This window comes from Leptopilina heterotoma, unplaced genomic scaffold, assembly GCF_015476425.1.
Source record: "Leptopilina heterotoma isolate Lh14 unplaced genomic scaffold, ASM1547642v1 Lhet_36, whole genome shotgun sequence".
Taxonomy (NCBI): Eukaryota; Metazoa; Arthropoda; class Insecta; order Hymenoptera; family Figitidae; genus Leptopilina; species Leptopilina heterotoma.
Genome location: NW_025111040.1, coordinates 345,046 through 367,006, shown reverse-complemented (window position 1 = coordinate 367,006; position 21,961 = coordinate 345,046). Strand labels below are relative to the sequence as shown.

General features: G+C 21.0%; 1 protein-coding gene across 2 annotated transcripts in view; it reads left to right on the top strand.

Moving 5' to 3' along the window:
* Positions 1 to 20,915, top strand: part of LOC122505523 (follistatin-related protein 5-like) — a 477,342-nt gene extending 456,427 nt beyond the window's left edge. For both annotated transcript variants that reach the window (XM_043617200.1, XM_043617201.1), the window contains 10 exons: positions 681 to 841; positions 1,190 to 1,313; positions 1,680 to 1,970; positions 8,199 to 8,320; positions 8,986 to 9,123; positions 12,402 to 12,617; positions 15,406 to 15,556; positions 16,102 to 16,302; positions 18,926 to 19,072; positions 20,545 to 20,915. In XM_043617200.1, coding sequence (XP_043473135.1) covers positions 681 to 841; positions 1,190 to 1,313; positions 1,680 to 1,970; positions 8,199 to 8,320; positions 8,986 to 9,123; positions 12,402 to 12,617; positions 15,406 to 15,556; positions 16,102 to 16,302; positions 18,926 to 19,072; positions 20,545 to 20,774 — 1,781 coding nt within the window. In that variant the 3' untranslated portion in view covers positions 20,775 to 20,915. The remainder of the gene's footprint in view (positions 1 to 680; positions 842 to 1,189; positions 1,314 to 1,679; positions 1,971 to 8,198; positions 8,321 to 8,985; positions 9,124 to 12,401; positions 12,618 to 15,405; positions 15,557 to 16,101; positions 16,303 to 18,925; positions 19,073 to 20,544) is intronic.
* Positions 20,916 to 21,961: the final 1,046 nt, after the last annotated feature.

Here is a 21,961-nt window from a genome sequence, read left to right as displayed (position 1 = left end):
AAATTCAATTTCTAAAAATTGTTTTCTAAATAAAATTTAATGTCTGAAAATATTTTTCTAATTTCAATTTCTAAAAATTTTTTTCTAATAAAATTCAGTTTTTGGCAATTTTTTTCTATAAAATTTAATTTTTAAATTTTTTCCAAATAATTCTTCTTTTTTTTAGATTTTAATCCAAATTATTTACCAGCAAAATACAATTTCTAAAAATGGTTTTCTAATAAACAAATAAATAAATTTGCAAATCTTTTTTCTAATAAAATAAAGTTTTTAAAATTAATTTTTAAACAATTAGATCTTGTAAATAGATAAATTATTTAAAGATTCTAATAAAGTAGCTTTCTAATTTATTTATTTAATTTCTAAATTCAAAGTTTGAAAAATTTAAACAATTTTTAATTTGTTTTTTTTAATTTCTTTTGAAAAAAATTAAATTTCTAAGAATAATTTTTTGCTGAATTAATTTGAATTTTACTTTAAATCAATAATTTTCACTTTTAAACGAATAATTTTTTAGTAATTTAAAAAAAAAATTTTTAGTAATTTTATTAAATGCTGTAAAAGTTTTTCTCTCTCATTTTTTTTTTTTTACTTTTTCTTTATTTGTTTTTTAATCTCAATGTAAAAATGTGAAAATGGAGTAAATGATCTGAAATGAATTAATTTCTTTTCTCTTCAAGGTGTCTCGGTGGTTTCATTAGACAAATCTTTGGAAGTGAATCATATATCGGCGAGAGTTGGCGATAACGTGGAGATAAAATGCGACGTCACTGGAACTCCACCGCCTCCCTTAGTTTGGAGACGCAATGAAGCGGACCTGGAAGCCCTTTCAGTTCAAGAGGTAAAACGAAAAGGAAGAGAGAAAGAAAAAAAAAAGAAAAATAAAACTTTCTTGTTAGTTTTAGAATTAAAAGATTCTTTCTGTATAAACTATATAATTAAAAATTTCCTCTCTCAGAAACTACTGTATAATTCTCGAACTTTTAATCCTCTGGAGGAACACTTGAATTGAATTATTAATTTGTATTCATTTTTTCTAAATTCACTCGACAATTTAATCAAAAATATTTTTTCTCTATTTATTTGCTCCGAATCGAAAAATTGTATATATTTTTTTGTAAAAGAATAATTTTTTTTAATATGTAAGAAAAAATAATATAAATTAAAATTTTTCTTATTTTGTTTACAGGTTCGAGTTTTCAACGATGGGAGTTTGTACCTAACAAGAGTGCAATTAATCGATGCCGGAAATTACACCTGTCACGCACTGAGAAATAAAGACGTTGTCCAAACTCATGTTCTCACCGTTCACAGTGAGTGGATATTTGTCCTCAAAATTATTTTTTGTATCAAAAGAAAATTTTTAATATTTTTTCCAATTTGTTTATTTTCTCTCCTAAAAAATGGTAATTTTTGTTCACATTTATTTTTCCAACGCACAAAAAAAAGATAATTTTTTTTAAAAATTATTTATTGAATGAATAAAATCAAATCAAATCAATAGAATCAAAATTACAATTTTTTCCTACAATAAATAGTTTTGAATAAAAATTCCAATTTTTTTGCAGAAAAATTTTTTTTGTACTTTTGGAGTAGAAATATTTTTTTTAATTGTACTTATAAAAAAAAGAAAAATGACTATTGAAGTAAAATGTAAATAAATAAATTCTTCTGAATAGCCATTCCAGAGGTGCGAGTTACGCCAAGACTTCAGTCAAAGAGACCGGGCGAGGAGGCGACAATGAGGTGTCACGTGGTTGGAGAACCACTTCCTCGAGTCGAGTGGCTGAAGAACGACGAGCCACTTCACGATGAACCAGATAAGTTCGAGGTAATTGGAAATGGGACGAAATTGCTCATCAAGAATATTGGCTATGCCGACACTGGCGCCTATATGTGCCAGGCGACGAGTATCGGCGGCCTCACCAGGGACATTAGCAGTCTCGTCGTTCAGGAACAACCGACACCCTGTAAGTTGAACAAAACAATGACGGAAAATTTCACCCCAAGAAAAATGCAAAAATAAATTCATCAAAAATTACAATATACATTTTTTTCCACTCGAAAGAATGACACAAAAAATTACATTTATTTTTTTTTGGATTTGATGAAAAAGACATTTTTTTCTACTCGAAAAAGAAAAAACATTTTTTTCTATTCGCAAAAAAATTAAATTACTACAAAGAAAAATTCAATTTTTAAAAGTAGAAGATTTATTTTCTCGCAAGTAAAATTCAATTTTCAATAAAAACTTTCTTTCACAAAAAAATTGGTAATTTTTATTCCAAATTAATTACTTTATCAAAAAAATATGGTAATTGCAATTTTTACTTTAATTTAATTTTTATATTACATAAATTATTTATTTACTAGCAAATGTTAAGCGCCGAATGTGATATTAAATTTATATTATTATTATGCAAATTACAAAAATTTTTTATTTTCAAATATGAATTTTTGAATAATATCAGATTCAAACTTTAAAAAAATTCAATTATTAACTAATTTACTAATTATTAATTAATAATTCTTGTTTATTAATTTCAAAAATTTTAATAAAATTCTTCACGAGAATTCAATTATTTTCATAAATAATAACATTCTTCGTAGGAATTCAATTATTTTTATAAATAGTAAAATTCTTTGCAAAAATTCAATTCTTTTTATACAAAATTTTAATATAACATTTCACTAACGAATACAATTATTTTCTAACATTTCAATAAATCCTTCGAAACAATTCAATTATATTTATAAATAGTAAAATTCAATTATTTTTAAAAAAATTTCACGAAAGAATTCAATTTTTTTTTAAAATTGTAATAAAATTCAATAATTCAATGTTTAATTTTAATTATTAACAATAAAATTATTTTAAAAACTTGAAAGAAATTGTTCATAAAATTCAATTATTTTAAAAAATTTTTAATTAAAATTATTAAAGAAACTCCATTATCTTAAAATAAATTCAAAGAAATTCTTCAAAAAGAATTTAGTTAGAATTTTCAGAAATTTTAACAAAATTCTTCGAAGGAATTCTATTATTATCAAATTTTTCGATGAAATTCTTTACAATTGGATGATTTTCAATACATTAAATTTAAAATTAAAAATATTCAAAAAGAAGAATTATTAAAAAAGTTTTTGGTAGAATAAATAATTTGGAATAAAAATTACTTACAATTTTTTTGCAGTAAATAATTTTTAATAAAATTAAAAATTTTTTTTTTGCAGTAAATAGTTTTGAATAAAAATTACTATTTTCTTGTGTAACAAACAATTTACAATCAAAATTACTTTTTTTTGTTACAATTGTTTTTAGAGTAAAAATTATATTCAGTAAAAAATTCAAGAAATTGCAAAAATAAATTCGTTAAATATTTCAATACATTTGTTGCTACTCAAAAAAAAATTTCATTAATTTTTTTCAATTTGATAAAAAAAGACATTTTTTTCTACTCAAAAAATAAGAAACATATTTTTCTATTCGCAAAACAAATTAAATTACTCCAAAGACAAAATTCTATTTTTAAAAGTAGAAAATTTATTTTCTCAAAGACAATTCAATTTTCTTGAATAAAATTTTATTCCCCCCAAAAAATGCTAATTTTTCTTCCAAATTATTTACTTTATCAAAAAAAAAAATAGTAATTTCAATTTTTACTCTAATTTATTGTTATACTTAAGAAATTATTTATTTATTTTATTTACTTAGGAATTAAAATTAAAATTACCATATTTTTTGGTACAATAAATAATTTGGAATAAAAATTACAATTTTATTTGCAATAAATAGTTTTTAATGAAAATTACTATTTCCTTGTGTAACAAACAATTTTGAATTAAAATTCCTTCTTTTTGTTATAATTATTTTCAAGTAAGAACAATTATTTTTAATTTTTCCTCAGTAAAAAATCCAAGAAATTGGAAAAATAACTTTGTCAAACATTTCGATACATTTGTTTCTACTCGAAAAAAATTTCATTTATTTTTTTCGACCTGAAGAAAAAACCTTTTCTTTATATTCGAAAAAAAGAAAAATTTTTTTCTAAATTCTAAAAAAGACAATTTTTTTATTCGAAAAAAATACATTCAATACATTTTGTTTTCTAGGAAAAGAGAGGAAAAAAAGAATTGTGTAAATTTTTGTCTCATTGAATCGCGGGGAAAAAAGGTGGAAAAAAAAGAAGCTGAATTCTTTCTTTTTATTGATATTATAGAAATATGATTAAAAGTCAATTTTTTCAAGCCGTGTGAGGGAGGCTTTCTGATATAGTTTGGAGAGTAAAACGGCTTGCTGAAAGAGAAACGTGCAGTGAATATTAATGCTTCGTAATGGAAAACGAGCTGGATTTGGTTCCGTAGGCCCTTGAGCCATGTAATCGCGGATATTTGCATTCGAGATTCGAGTTCCTACCCATCGCCTGACATTATTCGAATTTCTATTGGACGTCGTACGTTTCCTGCACTTTGAGCTTCAAGCCAGAGGATGACAGCTTGTGGCCACTCGCTTGTGCACTGAGCTTATACATTCCTCTAATGGAACTTTCCTTCATTTAGAACTGAAATCGTTCGACAACAAAACTATTTCAAAGCGTTGAGAATTTCACTGGATATTACAATATCAAATTTACATTTTCCTTTTGAATATCTCTTACTCCCTCCCCTCCAAGCTGTAAATTCTGGCGATGTAATTTCACAATTCAGGTGGGGAAGAAAAATTAAATTTTTTTAAAAGAAATATTTCATTTCTTGAAGGAAATATTCAATTTCTTGTAAAAAAAAATATTCAATTTCTCGAAAGAAAAATTCCATTTCTTGAAGAAAAAAAATTCAATTCCTCGAAAGAAAATTTCAATTTCTTGAAAGAAATATTCAATTTCATGAAAAAAAATCAATTTCTCTAAAGAATATATTTTTCAAATAATATTTCATTCCTCAAGAAGGAGGAATTTATTTTCTCAAAATAAAAAATTGTTTCCAAAAAGAAAAATCAATTTTGAAAGAAGACTTATTTTTCTCTAAATAAATATTCAATTTTTGAAAGGAAAAATTTAATTTCTGAAACAAAAATAAAGTAATTTATCAAATAATATTTAATTTCTCGAAAAAAAAAATTATTTCCTAAAATATAATCAATTTTTGAGTAAATATTATATTTCTCAAAAGAAAAATTCAATTTTTTAAAGGAATAATTCAATTTCTCTAAAAAAAATACTCAATTCCTAAAAATAAAATTATTTAAAAAAAAAATTCAATTTTTAAGAAAGAATTATTTTTCTCGAAAGAAAAATTCAATTTCTTCAAAAAAATATTCAATTTCTTGAAAGAAATATCCAATTCCTTGAAAGAAAAATTCAATTTCCTTCAAGAAATATTCCATTCCTTTTAAGAAATATTCAATTCCTTCTGAGAAATACACAGTTTTTAAAAAAGAATATATTCTTCAAATAATATTTCATTTTTCAAGAAAGAGGAATTTAATTTCTCAAAACAAAAATTTTTTCCTAAAAAAACCAATTTTTAAAAAAGATTTATTTTTTTCTATAAATGAATATTCCATTTTTCAAAGGAAAAATTCAATTTCTTTGACAAAAAAAATGTAATTTATCAAATAATATTTAATTTTTCCAAAAAAAAAATTATTTTCTTAAAAAAAATTAATTTTTGAGTAAAAATTATATTTTTCAAAAGAAAAATCTCATTTTTTCAAAACAATGTATTATTGAGATATTTTATTTCTGAAAAGAATGGAAAATTTTATTCAAAAAAAAAAAAATTGTTTACCAAAAAAAATTTTATCTATAAAGAAGATTTACTTTTTTCTAAATAAATATTTAATTTTTCAAAGGAAAAATTCAATTTCTGTAAAAGAAGGAAATGTAATTTATCAAATAATATTTAATTTCTCAAAAAAAAAAATTATTTCCTCAAAAAAGAATTCAATTTTTAAGTAAGAATTATTTTTCTCAAAAGAAAAATTCAATTTCTCAAAGGAAAATTCCAGTTTCTCTAAAGAAAAATTCAATTTATTTAAAAAAATACTCAATTCCTCAAAAAAAAAAATTATTTTCTTTAAAAAAATTCAATTTTTAAGAAAGAATTATTTTTTTCTAAATAAAAATTCAATTTCTCTAAGGAAAATTTCGATTTTTTTTAAAAAAATACGGAATTTCTCAAAAGAATGTATTCTTAAAATAATATTTTATTTTTCAAAAGAAAAGGGAAACTTTACTTCTCAAAATAAAAAAGTTTTTCTCAAAAAAAAATTCAATTTTTACAAAAGATTTATTATTCTCAAAAAAAAAATATTCAATTTCCAAAAGAAAGCCTAATTTCTCAAAAGAAATTTAATGCCTAAAACATTTATTATTAAAAAAAAAATTCTCTTTTTCAATAAAAAAAGTTCAAAAAACAAAAGTTTCAAAAAATGTTTATACAAAAGAAATTCCATTTTTCAGTAAAATTGCTATTTTCAATAAATTTAATAAAAAAAATGTATTCCTAAAAAGAAATACAATTTCGCATAAAGAAGAGAATAAAATTTCTACAAATTTAATTTTTTCTTTCAATTCAAAAATTGAATTTTTCTGAAAAATATTTTTTTTTATCTAACGAAAGAGGAAAATAGAATCTTTTGTGATGAATTTTTTTGTCAAATAAACAACAAAGCTCGTGAATGAATCAAAGTTCAAAGGGGACGAAAAAAAAATAGAAAGGAAAGGAAGAGTGAAGGAAAAATGGAAAAATTATTTTTACGTGAATAAAAATGAGAAAAATTCAAGTTTTGTACGGTAGTCAATAAATGTTTGTCATATATATGAAGCGCGTTTGTATATATATCGGAAACAAAGCTAGATATCGTGTGTTACTCGTCATCGTGTTGCTAACACCATAGTTTTCACTCGTTTTTGCCTCTTTCTAATTTTCTCGCATGCCTGTATTATTATTTCTCCTCGTCGTTGTCACGAGATGCGTTTTTCTAACGATCTTCCAAACATTATGAATTTTATTCGAGCGTGTATTAATTTTTTGATCTTTTAATTATCGAAAAAAAGAAATTCTTTTTTTCCTCTTATTTAAATATCCAAAACAATTCAAATATTCAATTATTTTTCAAAATTTCAAATAAAATTCTTTTTTAAATCAATTTTTATTCAACGATTTAATTGAATTATTTTCAAATATCTACAAAAATTTATATGTAAAATTTAATTATTTTCTATAAACTTTCAATTTTTTTAAATTCTTGAAATATTTTCTAAAATTTGAACTGAAATTCTGTTTCAAAAAAAATTTTTACCAAAAAGTTGTACAAAAATTTTATTGTGAAAGAAAATTCTTAAATTTTGAATAATTTGATTTTTTTTTAAATATAAAAGTTTCTTTCTTTATTTATTTTTCAGTCGTGTAAAAATTCTCTTATTGACAAAATTTTAGGGAAAATAATTTTACTAGTTATTTAATTATAGAAAGAGGAAATTCTTTTTTTCACTTATCTGATTATATCGAAAAAAAATAAAATTCTTTTTTCATCTACTTATTTAATTATCGAGAAAAGGAATTATTTTTTTCACTTATTATTTAATTATCGAATAAAATGACATTTTTTGTCATTTATTTATTTAATAATTGTCGAGAAGAGAATTTTTTTCACTTGTTTTATTTAATTATCGAAAAAATAAAATAGAAAATAAAGAAAGAAATAATTTTTTTTCTTTTTTCTTCTTCTCTTTCTTTATTTATTTTTCTATTTAATTTTCCCTTTGTTTATTTATTTTTCTATTTTATTTTCCTTTTATTTATTTATCTATATAATAATTATTTGATTCAATTTATTCTATTTACGTGAATTTGGAAAATAACTAAAAACCGACAGAATTATTTTATTTCCCCATTAAATGATGAATAATCGGTGGAAAATTTGACTTTTAGATTGTCTCTTGAGAAGATAAGATTTTCTCTACGTGGAAGGAGGGCAAAAAAAAAATTATGCATCAACCTTAAAAGAAAAGAATCTTCTTTTGTAAGGAAATGAAAGACTTGAATGATTGAGAGGGAAAGAAAAATTATTTTTGACAAAATCCCCTGTTTTTTTTTCTCTTGATCTGTTGAGATGGAGAAAAATTTATTTAAAAATTCTTTAATTTCGAAATTTAATAAAGTTTTAAGGATATGTAATTTTTTTTCTGTTGCAGCTGCGACGAACGAGGAGAGAAGATTTTTCTCGTTTCACGAACAAGGAATTTCCATCTACGAACCTTCAGCCTGTCGACTATATCATCAAATTCGATCGACTGATATTATACCAGGAACTCAGGTATAGCTTTTTAAAAAAGAAGAAAAAAAAATTTTTTTCTTAAATAATAAAATTCTCTTTTTGAAAAATAAATATTTTTTTGAAAGCAATTTTTAAATATTGAGAAGAGAATTTTTTTTATTCATATCAAAAATTTTCCAATCGAGGAGGGAAATTGTTTTATTCTTTAGAGAAATTTTTAAATTTAGGAGAATTTTTTTTTGTCTTTGGAAAATTTATAAATTAAGGAGCAACATTTTTTTATTGAATTTAATTTTCAAACTCTCGAAGAGAAAATTTTTTTATTTATATAGAAAATTGAAAAATGAAACAAAGAAATCTATATTTTTATTTTATAAAAATTTGGTAAAATTGAAGAAAATTTGTTTTATTTAAAAACTTTTAAATTGTGAATTCTTTCTAATTATCAAACTTTTAGAGAGAATTTTTTTTTATTTATAAAAATTTCCAAACTTGAAGAGAAGTTATTTTATTTATAAAAATTTTCTAAATTGAATTTGTCTCTCACTAGTTTTTTAATTAAAGTTAACTTTTAATTTATAATAAAAATTAATAAAAAAATTATTTTATAAAAAATTTTAAAAATTGCTTCCTAAAAAAGACAAGTGAGGAAAAAATTCATTTTTTACCATTGAAAAAATTAAAAATTTTCCAATTTGTTTAAGGAATATTTATGCGGAGGAAAGGATGTTCCTTGCACCTGGGGACGAGCCATTAATGTTGCAAATCGTTACGTTTACGTTTCTCAACCGGACAAGGATCGTATTCTGGTTATTAGCAAAATTCAAATGGTCGTTGTTGACGTAAGAGCTATTCAACAGTTTTTTAATTAATTTTTTAACTACTTTATCTCGTATTTTTTTAACGAAAGAATAAAAAATTCAAAATCAATTTTGAACACAATATCAATATCAACACAAAAAATAACCTTTTACTAAAAACGAATATTTTCTAATATTTTTTGTTTAAATAATTGATATTTTTTATTGGGAATTATTTTTTCCTTTTTCATAGAAAAAAAAATTTTTTTTGCCGTTTTGTTTGGAAAGATTTTAATAATTATTTTTATTTCGAAATAGTAATTAAAAAATCTGCACGTTTGGCGATTGAAAAAATTGAAAATACAATCCTTCCTCTCAGTGAGGAAGCAAAAATGGAAAATGATAAAAAATGGAAATAGTAATAAATAAAAATAGTAAATAGTTTAAAAAAAATAAAATAGTATAATAAAAAAACGTAATAAATAAATAGATAACAATAAATGAATCAAAAATAATAAAAAATAGAAAATATTGTATTTTCACATATTAGTTTCAATTTTAGAATAATTTGAGATTCAAAATTAAAAAAATTTAATTATTAACTAATATATTAATTAATAATTTTAATTAATTATTGTTTTCAAATACTTTAAAAAAATTCTTCGCAGGAATTCAATTATTTTCAATACAATTTCTCAAAAAAATTCAATTATTTTGAAAATTTAAAATTTTTTTGAAATACTTTATGAAAATTGAAATATTTTCAATACAATTTTAATTAAATTCTTCGATAATATTCCATTGTTTTCAATGATTTCAATAAAATTCATACCAAGATTTCAATTATTTTCATAATTTATAAAATTCTTCGCAAGAATTCAAATATTTTAATGAATTTTAATAAAATTCTTCGCAGAAATTCAATTACTTTTAAACAATTTTGATAAAATTATTTATGAAAATTGAATTTTTTCATAAAAGAAAAAATTTTTTCCCAGAAATTCAATTATTTTTAATACAATTTCAATAAAATTTCTCAAAAAATTCAATTATTTTGAAAATTTTTGATTAAATACTTTATGAAAATTGAAACGTTTTCAATAAATTTTTAATTAAATTATTTTCGAAAAATTGTAATAAAATTCTCAGCAGGATTTCAATTATTTTCATATTTTATAAAATTTTTTGGATGAATTTAATTATTTTCATGAATTTTAATAAAATAAAATTAATTCTTTGCTGAAATTCAATTAGTTGGAAAAATTTTGATAAAATTATTTATGAAAATTGAATTTTTTCATAAAAAAAATTCTTTGTAGGAATTTAATTATTTTCAATACAATTTCAATAAACTCAAAAAAAAAAATTCAATTATTTTGAAAATTTTTGATTAAATACTTGTGAGAATTGAAATATTTTCAATACAATTTTAATTAAATTTTTCGAAAGAATTCAACTATTTTCAATTATTTCAATAAAATTCATAGCAATTTTTCAATTATTTTCATAATTCATAAAATTTTTCACAGGAATTTAAATAATTTTATGAATTTTAATAAAACTCTTCGCAGAAATTCAATTATTTTGAAAATTTTTGATGAAATTATTTATAAAAATTGAATTTTTGTCATAAAATAAAAATTCTTCAAAGAAATTCAATTATTATATTTGTTATTTTTATTAATTGTTAATGAAAAAATATAAGTAAAAACTCTAATATAGAAAATCTAATTAATTTTTTTTTTCTTAATTTCAAAAATAAAATAAAATTTCGCAATAAATTGAAACTCATGTTTATTACTGCTCGTGATTTTTATAACTTTGATTGTAGGAAGAACTTTTTCAATACAGATTTATAAAGTCGGGTTTCACTAGACAACGATTTTCTACATCATTTACTACAACCAACTCACAATATATTATATATAAAGAAAAGAAAAATCAAGTTCAACGATACATTTAAAAACGAACAAGAGAATAAAGTATATTAAAAAAAAAGAAAAGAAATCCAGAGCAGACAGAAAGAAGAAAAAAAAAAATTCCCCCGCAGAAAAATATCTATACAGTTGAGAAAAAAGATAAAGATTCATAACGAATCTTTTCCTCGTTTTTCTCTTCATGAAATAATAGGTATTCAAATTTCCTGAATTTAAAATTCATTTCCATTTTGAATCTTTTTATTAATGTAATTTCAGATTTTTTTTTTCTTTTTTTTTAAAGTTACTTTCTTCTTTTTAGTCTTCTTTTCATTTCTAATTTTTCATATCACGTTAATTGGATTTTTCAATTACATAAAGAACATTTTGTGCGCGATTCTTTTTGAGAATAAAAAGGAAAAAAAAATTGTTATTAAAATATATAATTGTCGCTTGTGGAAGATAATTATATGGAAGGAGAGAGAGAGAATGAAATTTTCATTTGAATCTCTTTTTAAAATTGACTTAACGACAGTTGTCTGATTAAAGCTTTAGATATTCTACTTGTGAAAATGGCAACGGCTTAAAGTAAATTTTATACACTTTTTAATCACGTCATTCAATTCTCATTGTTATTTTATTCTTTTATTTTAATTTTATGTGTACAAAAAAGTAATCATCTACATTTATTTTGATAAATTAATTTAATTTTCGATTTGATTAAAAAAAAGTTTACAATTGTCGTTATTTAAATATAAATAACAATTAAAATATTAAATAAAAAAAGGAAGTTTGCAATTTTTAGAAAATCAATTATTTATTTTTGTATTTAAATAATTCAATTCTCGTGCAACTTTTTTATTTAAGAATTGATTTGGAAAAGAATTTCAGTTCATGTTTTAGAAAATATTTCAAGAATTCATTAAAGAATTTCTAATAAGAAAATTGTTAAAAAAATTTTTTTTCGAAAATAATTGAATATTCCCGAAAATAATTTAAAATATTGAAACAATTCAAAATTTTTGTCAAATTTCACTGATAGAAATTTTATATTTCAAAAGATTTAATTTTATTACTTTTAAAAATTGTTTTCAAATATAATCGTATTTTTGAAGAATTTTATTTCGAGTAAAATAGAAAAAAATATAAATTTTTCAAAAAATAATATATTTCCATTAAATTGCAAAAAGAATGTTCAAATTAATTATTTAACTAATATTTTAGTAGTAATTCTAATATGTAAATAGTAATTGCAAATTAATAGCCGAATGGTAATTATTATCGCGTCAATTTAATCGAATTTAGTCTTCAGTGAAATGAGGAAAACAATTTTTTTTTCTTTTTCAAGAAAAATATTTATTTTTGAAAGAAATTACTTTTTTTTTTTTGAATTATAATTAACAGGTGGTTGTGACGGACAAATTCCCAGTTGAATTACAATACGTGCAGTCATTGGATCAAGTTTGGGTGCTGAATTGGCGTAGCGAGAGGGACATTGGAATAAAAACGGTTCAAGTAATCAGAGATGCAGCTCAGAAAAGGAAACACCATACGGTGCATCCAGAACCCATTGATGGTCAATTTGATCTCGTCCGGGGTCTTTATATCCCTGAACGTCAGGTTTGTAACTTTCCATCTATATATAGAGTATATAATCTCATTCGAGAAACTTTCATAAAAATTGAACTTTTCCAACTTTTTCTCTCATATATACAATAAAAATGTCTTTATTTCTCCGAAATGAAATTTTCTCCATATTTTTTTTTTGCTTTTTTGCTTTTCTCTCAGAACATGAATTTCTCGAAGAGAACAAAATTTTTATTTTTTGTTGAAATTGTTTAAATAATATTTACTTGAGTAATTTTGTTCATTTAAGGAAAATTTTATTATTCTCATAAATAATAAAATTCTTTAAAGTAATTCAATTATTTTCAATACAATTTTAATAAAATTTCTCAAAAGAATACAATTCCTTTTAGAAATATTAAATAAATTCGATTATTTTCAAGAATTATTAATATGAATTCAATTATTTTCGATAATTTTGATAAAATTTTTTTTAAAAAATCATTATTTTCATAATTTTTAATAAAATTCCTTCAAAAAATTTAATTATTTTCTAAAATTTTAATAAATCCTCCAAAACAATTCAATTATTTTTATGAATTCTTTGCAAGAATTAAAATATTTTCATAAATAATGAAATTCTTCAAATGATATCAATTATTTTCATAAATAGTAAAATTCTTCGGAGGAATTCAATTATTTTTAATAAAATTTCTCGAAAGAATACAATTATTTTTAAAAATATTAATTAAATTCGATTATTTTCAAGAATTTTAATATAAATTCAATTGATGAAATATTTTTTAAAAAATAATTATTTTCATAATTTTTAATAAAATTCCTTCAAAAAATGCAATTACTTTCAAAAATTCAGATACAATTCTTCGAAACAATTCAATTATTTTTATAAATCGTAAAATTCTTGGCAAAATTCAATTATTTTTGTAAATATTAAAATTCTTCTGAAAAATTAAATTATTTTTCAATACAATTTTAATAAAATTTCTAGGAAAAAATTCAATTATAAAATCAAGAAAATTTTAATAAAATTTCTCTAACAGGTTCAATTATTTTTAAAAATTCTAATACAATTTTTCTAAACAATTCAATTGTTCTAAAAAATTTTTAATAAAATTCTTTGTAAATTTCAATTATTTTCAAAATTTTCAATTAAAATTACTTAAAAAAAGAATTACATTATTTTTACGAAATTTAATGAAATTCTTAAAAAAAATGTAATTATTTATAAAAACTCTAATAAAACTGTTTGAAAGAATTTAAGTTTCTATGAATAATTTTAATATAATTTAATAGGAAAATTATTAATTACAATTAATAATAAACAAGATTATTTTAAAAACTTAAAAGAAATTCTTATTAAAATTCAATTATATTTTCAAAATTTTCATAGTAAAAATTATTTTTCAAAAATTCCATTATTTTCAAGAAAATTGAAATAAATTCTTCAAAGCAATTCAATTATTTGAAAGAATTTTAATAAAAATCTTGCCAACAATTAAATTATATTCAATACAATTTTAATTACTTGTTCTCAAAAGAATCCAATTATTGAAAAAAATATTGATAAAATTCTTGAAATGAATTCAATTATTTTCAATATTTTTTATAAATACTTTATAAGAATTCAATATCATTTTCAGTACATGGACAATTTAATTATTTCTGAAAATAATTGAATTCTTAAATAGAATTTTATTAAAGCTTTTTTTAAATAATTGAATTCTAGCGAAAATTTGATTATTTATGAAAATAATTGAATTCTTGAATTTAATTTTATTAAAAGTTTTTTAAATAATTGAATCCCTGTGAAAAAGTTTAATATTTATGCAAATAATTGAAATTTTGCAAAATTTAAAAAAAAGAAGTCAATTTTTGAGAAGAAAATAATTTAATTCTCCCTAGAATTCAATTAAAATTGTATTTAAAATAATTTAATTCCAGCGAAAATTTGATTATTGATGAAAATAATTGAATTCTTGAATTGAGTAATTGAATCACTGCGAAAAAAAATTTAATATCTACAAATCTACAAATAATTGAAATTTTGCAAAATTTAAAAAAATAAGTGAATTTTTAAGAAAAAAATTTTTTAATTTTCCCTAGAATTCAATTAAATTGTATTTAAAATAATTGAATTCCAGCGAAAATTTTATTATTTATGAAAATAATTGAATTCTTTAATTGAATTTTATTAAAAGTTTTTTAAATAATTGAATCCCTGTGAAAAAATGTAATATTTCTACAAATAATTGAAATTTTGCAAAATTTTAAAAAATAAATTAATTTTTTGGAAGAAAATAATTTAATTTTCCCTAGAATTCAATTAAAATTGTATTTAAAATAATTGAATTCCAGCGAAAATATTATTATTATTTATAAAAATAATTGAACGCTTGAACGCTTTTTTTTAAATAATTCAATTTTCTCGGAGAATTTTTATAAGATTTTTAAAAATAATTGAAAGTTTCGAAGAAATCAATTAAAATTGTATTGAAAATAAGTGATATCCTGAAAGAATTTTATTATTTATTTTTTTATACTTTTCTACTTAATTATTATTTAGTTTAATTTTTATTTATATTTAAATTTATAATTAAATTTAATTATTTAATTTTTTTGTTTATTAAAGTCTTTTATTTTTTACAAGTAATTCGCTTAATTGTTTATTTATTTATATGTTTTTCCCGCTTTTTAAATTATTTAATTATATTTATTATTTACGTAAAAAAAGATTTTTTCCAAAACGATTTATTTTTCTTTGAAAAAATGATTATTTGCTTATAATTTAACGTTATATCTAAATTATGAAAATGATTTTTAGGACATTGGCTACATGTGCAAATATGGATACGTGACACATACAAATCAACGTGGAATGTACAAATTGGATTTAGCGAACATGAGATATACACGAAGTGCAGATCTTGCTCCTTATAATTGCGTTCCGGCACATATCCAATTTTCAGCTCTCTGTAAGCGTAAATTATTAATTTATTATTATTATAATTATTATCATTACGATTATTTTTATTTTTAATAATGAAAATTTGAGTAAAAGAGAAAATAAAAGTAGAAAATTATTAATTTATTATTATTACAATTATGTTTATTTTCTACAATGAAAATTTGAGTAAAAGAGAAAATAAAAGTAGAAAATTATTAATTTATTATTATTACTATTATTTTTATTTTTTTTAATGAAAATTTGAGTAAAAGAAAAAATAAGAATAGAAAATTATTACAATTATTGTTTTTTATTTTCAATAATAAAATTTTTTAGTAAATTAAGTAAAAAATAAGAGTAGAAAATTGATAATAAAAAATAATAAATATAATAAAAAATATAGAATTCTGTTGGAAAAAAAGAGAATTGTTAAAATATAATAAATTAACGTATCAAAATTCGAAATAGAGAGAAAGAGTAAATAAAAAAGAAATTTGTCCTATTTTGTTGAACATGAATATTCGGAAAATTTGGCCAATCAATTTGTTATATATTCTCGATTCTCTATTGCAGATGGTTTCGTGATATTGCAATGCGAGGAGCCAGTTACTGGCAGACCAACCGGTCAATTACTTCTCGACTATCTCACCGATACTGTTCTCGCTCACAAACCCGATTTAATCGGAAAACCAATGGTTTCGCCTGATTCGCGACATCTCGTCACATTGGATCGTCAAGAAAGTGGCGTTGTCCTCGTCGTTCAGGAAATTCAAAGTAATTATCCAATTTTAAGTGCTCGCCTTCTGTTTGTAAATTAAATTCAAAACTTAATTCTATTTCCAAACGGAAAAAAATTTTCTATTCAAAATTTTTATCAATTTTTGTTGAAGAAAAGGATTTTTTCAACAAATTTCCTACTCGAGGGTTAAATTTTTATATTTATAAGAATTAAATATTTAAAATTCAATATCTATGCAAAATTTTTATCAATTTTTGTCGAAAAAAGGATTTTTCAACAAATTTCCTACTCTAGGGTTAAATTTTTATATTTATAATAAGAATTAAATATTTGAAATTGAATATTATTATTTTATATTAGCGTAATATTTATTAATTTATCGTTTAATTATTATTATTATGCAAATTAAAAAAATGTTGCATTTTCAAAAATTAATTTCAGTTTTGTAATATTTTCAGATTCAAAATTTAAAAAAATGTAATTATTAACTAATTTACTAATTAATTATAATTATTTATTTTTTTTCAAAAACTTTAATAACATACTTCGCAGGAATTCAATTATTTGCAATAGAATTTCAATAAAATTTCTGAAAATAATTCAATTATTTTGGAAAATTTTAATTAAATTCATTATGAGAATTGAATATTTTCAATACAATTTTCATTAAATTTTTTGGAAAAATTTCACTTATTTTCGATAATTTTAATAAAGTTTATAACAAGTTTTCAATTTATTTTCATAATTTATACAATTTTTCGCAGGAATTTAATTATTTTGAAAAAATTTAATTCTTTTCCTAATATAATAAAATTTTTTGATTGAATTGTTTATACGAATTGAAATATTTTTCATCCAACTTTAAAAATTCCTTAAAAAAAATTCAATTAATCTCGAAAATTTGAATTTAATTCTTGACAAGATTTCATTTTTTAAATTTATCAAATTCTTCTCAAAAATTCAATTACATTGAAATATTTTCAATTTAATTTTAATTAAATTCCTCGAAAAAATTGAATTATTTTCGAAAATTTTAATAAAATGCTTAGCAAATTTTCGATTATTTTCAAAATTAATTAAATCTTTTGCAGAAATTTAATTATTTTAATGAATTTAAATAAAATTCCTTTCAGAAATTCAATTACTTTAAACAATTTTGATAAAATTATTTATGAAAATTGAGTTTGTTTCATAAAAAAAAATTATTTGCAGAAATTCAATTATTTTCAATAAAATTTCTCAGAAAAATTTAATTATTTTGAAAAATCTTTGTAAAATTCTTTATTTCACTTATTTTTAATACAATTTTATTAAAATTCTTACCAAGATTTCAATTATTTTCATAATTATAAATAACATTTCTCCAAAGATATTCTTTATATTATAAGAATTTAAATATTTTTTAATATTATTTTAATTAAATTTTTCGTTAGAATTAACTTTTTTTTAATGATTTTAATTAGATTTTTCGCAAGAATGTTATTAAGGTATTTTAAAAAATTTGAATAAATTTCTTTATATGAATTCAATTATTTTAGATTAAAAATTATATAAAAGAAATAACATAAATGAAATATTTTTAATTTGAAAACAATTTGGTTTAATTAATTTTCGTTATTTATTAATCTTCAAAGCATTAAATTAGAATTTCATTGATTTTAAAATTCAGAGTATAATAAAATGTTATCAAAAAAAAGAGGAAACAAAAAAGCAAATTTAATTGAATTCAATTGAATTCTATTTATTTTGTAGAGAATTTTATTTTTATCCAAAAATCATTTTGCTGAAAATTCTCTCAAGAAAATAAATTTTAAGAGAAAAAATTGTGAAATAAAATTATATGGGAAGAGAAATTCAGAGAAAAATTATGGAAATAATGGAAAAATAAATAATGAAAAAAATCCGAGAGAGAAAAGTAGTAATTGAAATTAATAAAAGACTGAGGAAGTAAAAATTAGAATTAGGAAAATATAGAGCAAAAATTATTGAAATGAGAAGAAAATTAAATAATTACTGAAAAAAAATTGGAGAGAAAAAAATAGAAAATGCAATAAATTCGAAATAATAGGAAAATAAAAGAAAAGATGAAAAATAAACTTTTTTTCCCTTTTCCACACAATTTTGTTTTTACTTTTTAACGACAATTTAATCGTAGAATGTTTATTAAAAGTCCTTGTGAAATATTTCATCAATCCAAAATTGACTCTTTTTTTTTCTTTTAAAAGAGAAAAAAAATTGAGCTTTCACATTTTATAAAATATTTCTTTGACTTTATATAAAAAAAAATTCGTTTTCCACGTTTTTTTCCTCTCTCTTTTTTTTATTTTATCAAAGTCAAATGGAAATCCTCACATTCTAATTCAATCAAATAAAAATCAATCAGCTTTTGTAAAAGCTAAAAGGAATTTTTCAATTAATTTCTATTTTTATCCGTGAATTATATATAAGAATGTGAATGATGCTGTGGAAGAGAAAAAAAAATGTGCGGAATGCTTTTTTGATTTATTTTAATTCCATTTCGACGTTTTTTTTCTTTTAATTGACACACACGTTTGTATGTGAGTGAGTGTGGCTCTACATATTTGGTGTTGATGAAATTTTCTCTTTTCTTAATTAATTGGAAAATAAATTGAAGATACGTTACAATTTCAATTTCAGTGACTGGTTTGAAGTTTGCCTTTGATGTGAAAACAACCCTCAACATCAGTGATATCACATTTTACCCATCGCAAACAACGCACGGCTATGATCTCTATGCTTCATCCGCTGATAAAGAGGATATTCTATTTCTCAATTTGGTTACAGGTAAAGAAACCGAGAAATTTTACACTCCAATATATTATTTTTTCATTTTTCAAAATAAACGAGCATTTATTTTTCCTCCATCAGTGATATATAGGAGAAAAAGAAGAGAATTTTTTTTTAACTCTTTTCCTTTTTATTCGATATCACTGGAATTATTTTGTTTTAATCAAATTTTAATGTTCTCAAAATATTTTGTTTTAAATTGAAAAATTTAATGAAGATTAGAAAAATATTTTTTTTATCGTTTGAATTGAATTTACAGTTTCCATTCAGTTTGAACAAAGTTTTTCATTTCATTTTTTTTACTAGTAAATTTTTTTTTCGAAATCAGTTAAAAAATTTTTTTTACAAATTTAGTTCTGTTGATAAATTTTTTTACAAGCTTCAGATATTATGACTTTTTCGACTTTTTGCGACTATTTTCAAAAAATTCGCCTTTTTCCTACTTATTTTAAAAAATTGTGATTTTTTCGACTTTTCTTCCAAATATTGCAACAAAATAGCAAATTTTTAGTGTAAAATGTAAATTATTTCGATTTTTATATAGTGTGAAAAATAAATATAGACAAATCTTTAAAAACTTATTTTTTCAATAATATTTCTATTTAAATTTTCGAAATACACAATTAAAAAAATGTTTAATAATTGATATTTTATAAAATTTAATTTAAAATAATTGACTTTCTAAATTATTTCATTAAAATGTTTGCGGAATTTAAATGTTGAAGAATTTTAATTGCAAATTTTGAAAATAATTGAATTCTTAAAAAAAATTTAATGAAAAATCTTCAAGTGTAAATTTAAAAATGATAATAATTAATTAAAATTAGCTTCTAAAAATTATATTCCAATATTTTTGAAAAAAAGTAATTCTTAGAATTTTTACATTCTAATTCTTTAAAATTCAATTATTTTCAATATTTTCAATTACAAATTTCTGAAAATTCAATTTCATAACAAAAATAATAACATTAACATTTTTTAGAATTATTTTTACCATTTTCAAGAAAACTATCACATTCAAAATTTTCAATTAAAATTATTCGAAAAATTAATTCTTTTTTTTAAATTATACAAAAATTCTTTTATGAAATTCAATTATTTTCGAAAAATTACATTACAATATTTATTTAACAAAATTATTCAATTTTTGAAATTAGAAATCAGTGAATGGGAAAAAATCAGGAAAATACAAAAATATAATTTTTGTGACAACACTGAACGAAATAAATGACTTTTTCGACTTTTTTTCTATTTCAAATCGACAAAAGCGACTTTTTTTTGCGCCTGAAAGTCGATCCGAGGCCTATTTTTAATTAATTGATCATTTTCTCTCTAAAAGCGGAAATATCTCTATAATTAGAAAATTATGATTACGATTCTAATTTGTGTGCTTCGGCAATTATTTTAGTTTGCATTTTCGTGCGAAATTCATAAATTCTATGATTAATGTGGAAAATTTATAATTACAGGCAAAGTCGAAATGATCACGGGCGTTGGAAAAGCGATGTCACCGAGTCTCGCCAAATGGGGAAATCCAAACAGACCGATCGTTCAAAGCGGAATTTTCGGTCGATATATGGTCAGTCCATCAAATGAAGCTCTCTTTGTTCTTAATGGAGAAACTCGAACAGTAAATTGTGAGATTGGAGGATTGACACGTCCCGGAATGGTTGTGTGGTTTACCGTCTCACTTCATTAAAAAAAAAAACAAACAAAAAAAAACAAAAAAATTCAAGAACTGTGAAAAAAAATCATCGCAAGTACCAAAAATTTGTTAACGAATTTTTTTTTCTCTTCAAACACAAAAAATTCGAATTGTGAATTTTTTTTTCAATTCTAAATCCTATTTTTATTATTTATTTTATTTATTTATTTAATTATTTAATCATTTTTTTATTTACTTATTTGTTTATTAATTTATTATTAATTTATCTTTTATTACTCATTTTTGGAATTCACGTTCCAATTATTTTTTTAATCCTGAATTTTTTATACACTTTATATATTACAGAAAATCTTTTGATTTTCTTTTTCTGTAAATTATATTTTTTTCTTTTCTGTAAATTGTAAATGTAAAAGTTCCGATAAAACTGACTGGCATTGACTTTCGAGGGAAATTTGAAACTTTAAAGGAAACTCGCAATTTTCTCTGAAGATATTTGACTTCTTGTTCTTTTAAAGCCGGCGAGAAGAAAATCCATCTTTATAAGAAATTCAGACAGAAGCTTCTTTAGGGAAATAAATTGCCGAAGAAACTTGAAGTATTTTCCCTCGGAGGATTTTCAAATATGAATTTTTTTCCCCACACACAATTCGAGTTTTGCGGGATTTTAAATCGAGGTTTCTGGGAAAAATTCTTCTCGATCGAAAAAAAAGAAAGAAAATTTTCTATTCAAAAAAAAAAGTCTAATTCGAAATAGAAAAAAATTAAAAAAGCAATAAAATATTAAAATAGGTTCAATTAATGAAATTAAAATTAAAATTGAAATTAAATTTAAAATATAATTGAGATCTACGATAAAAGAAACCAAACGTCAGTGAATTAATATTTATTTTTTAAGTCAACTATAGAATGACTATATGCGTCAATAAAAAAAAAGAAAGTAAAAATAAAGTGAAACAATTTTGCGTTTCGAAAAACTTGTCGATGAATCGAGTTCATACTTTTCGTCGCGGAGAAAAGAAAATAAAGAGAAAATAAGAAACACGCAGATTGAAAGAAAATTCAATACAAAACTATTTTCAATGCAAAATAAAGAACGCAATGTCGTACCCTTTGTGGACTTGTGGCGTTTGCTATGGGAATTTTTGAGAGTCGAGGTCAAGTTAAAATTTGCAAGTTCGATATTTCGTATTCTTTGCGATCGAATTTATTTTTGTCAAAAA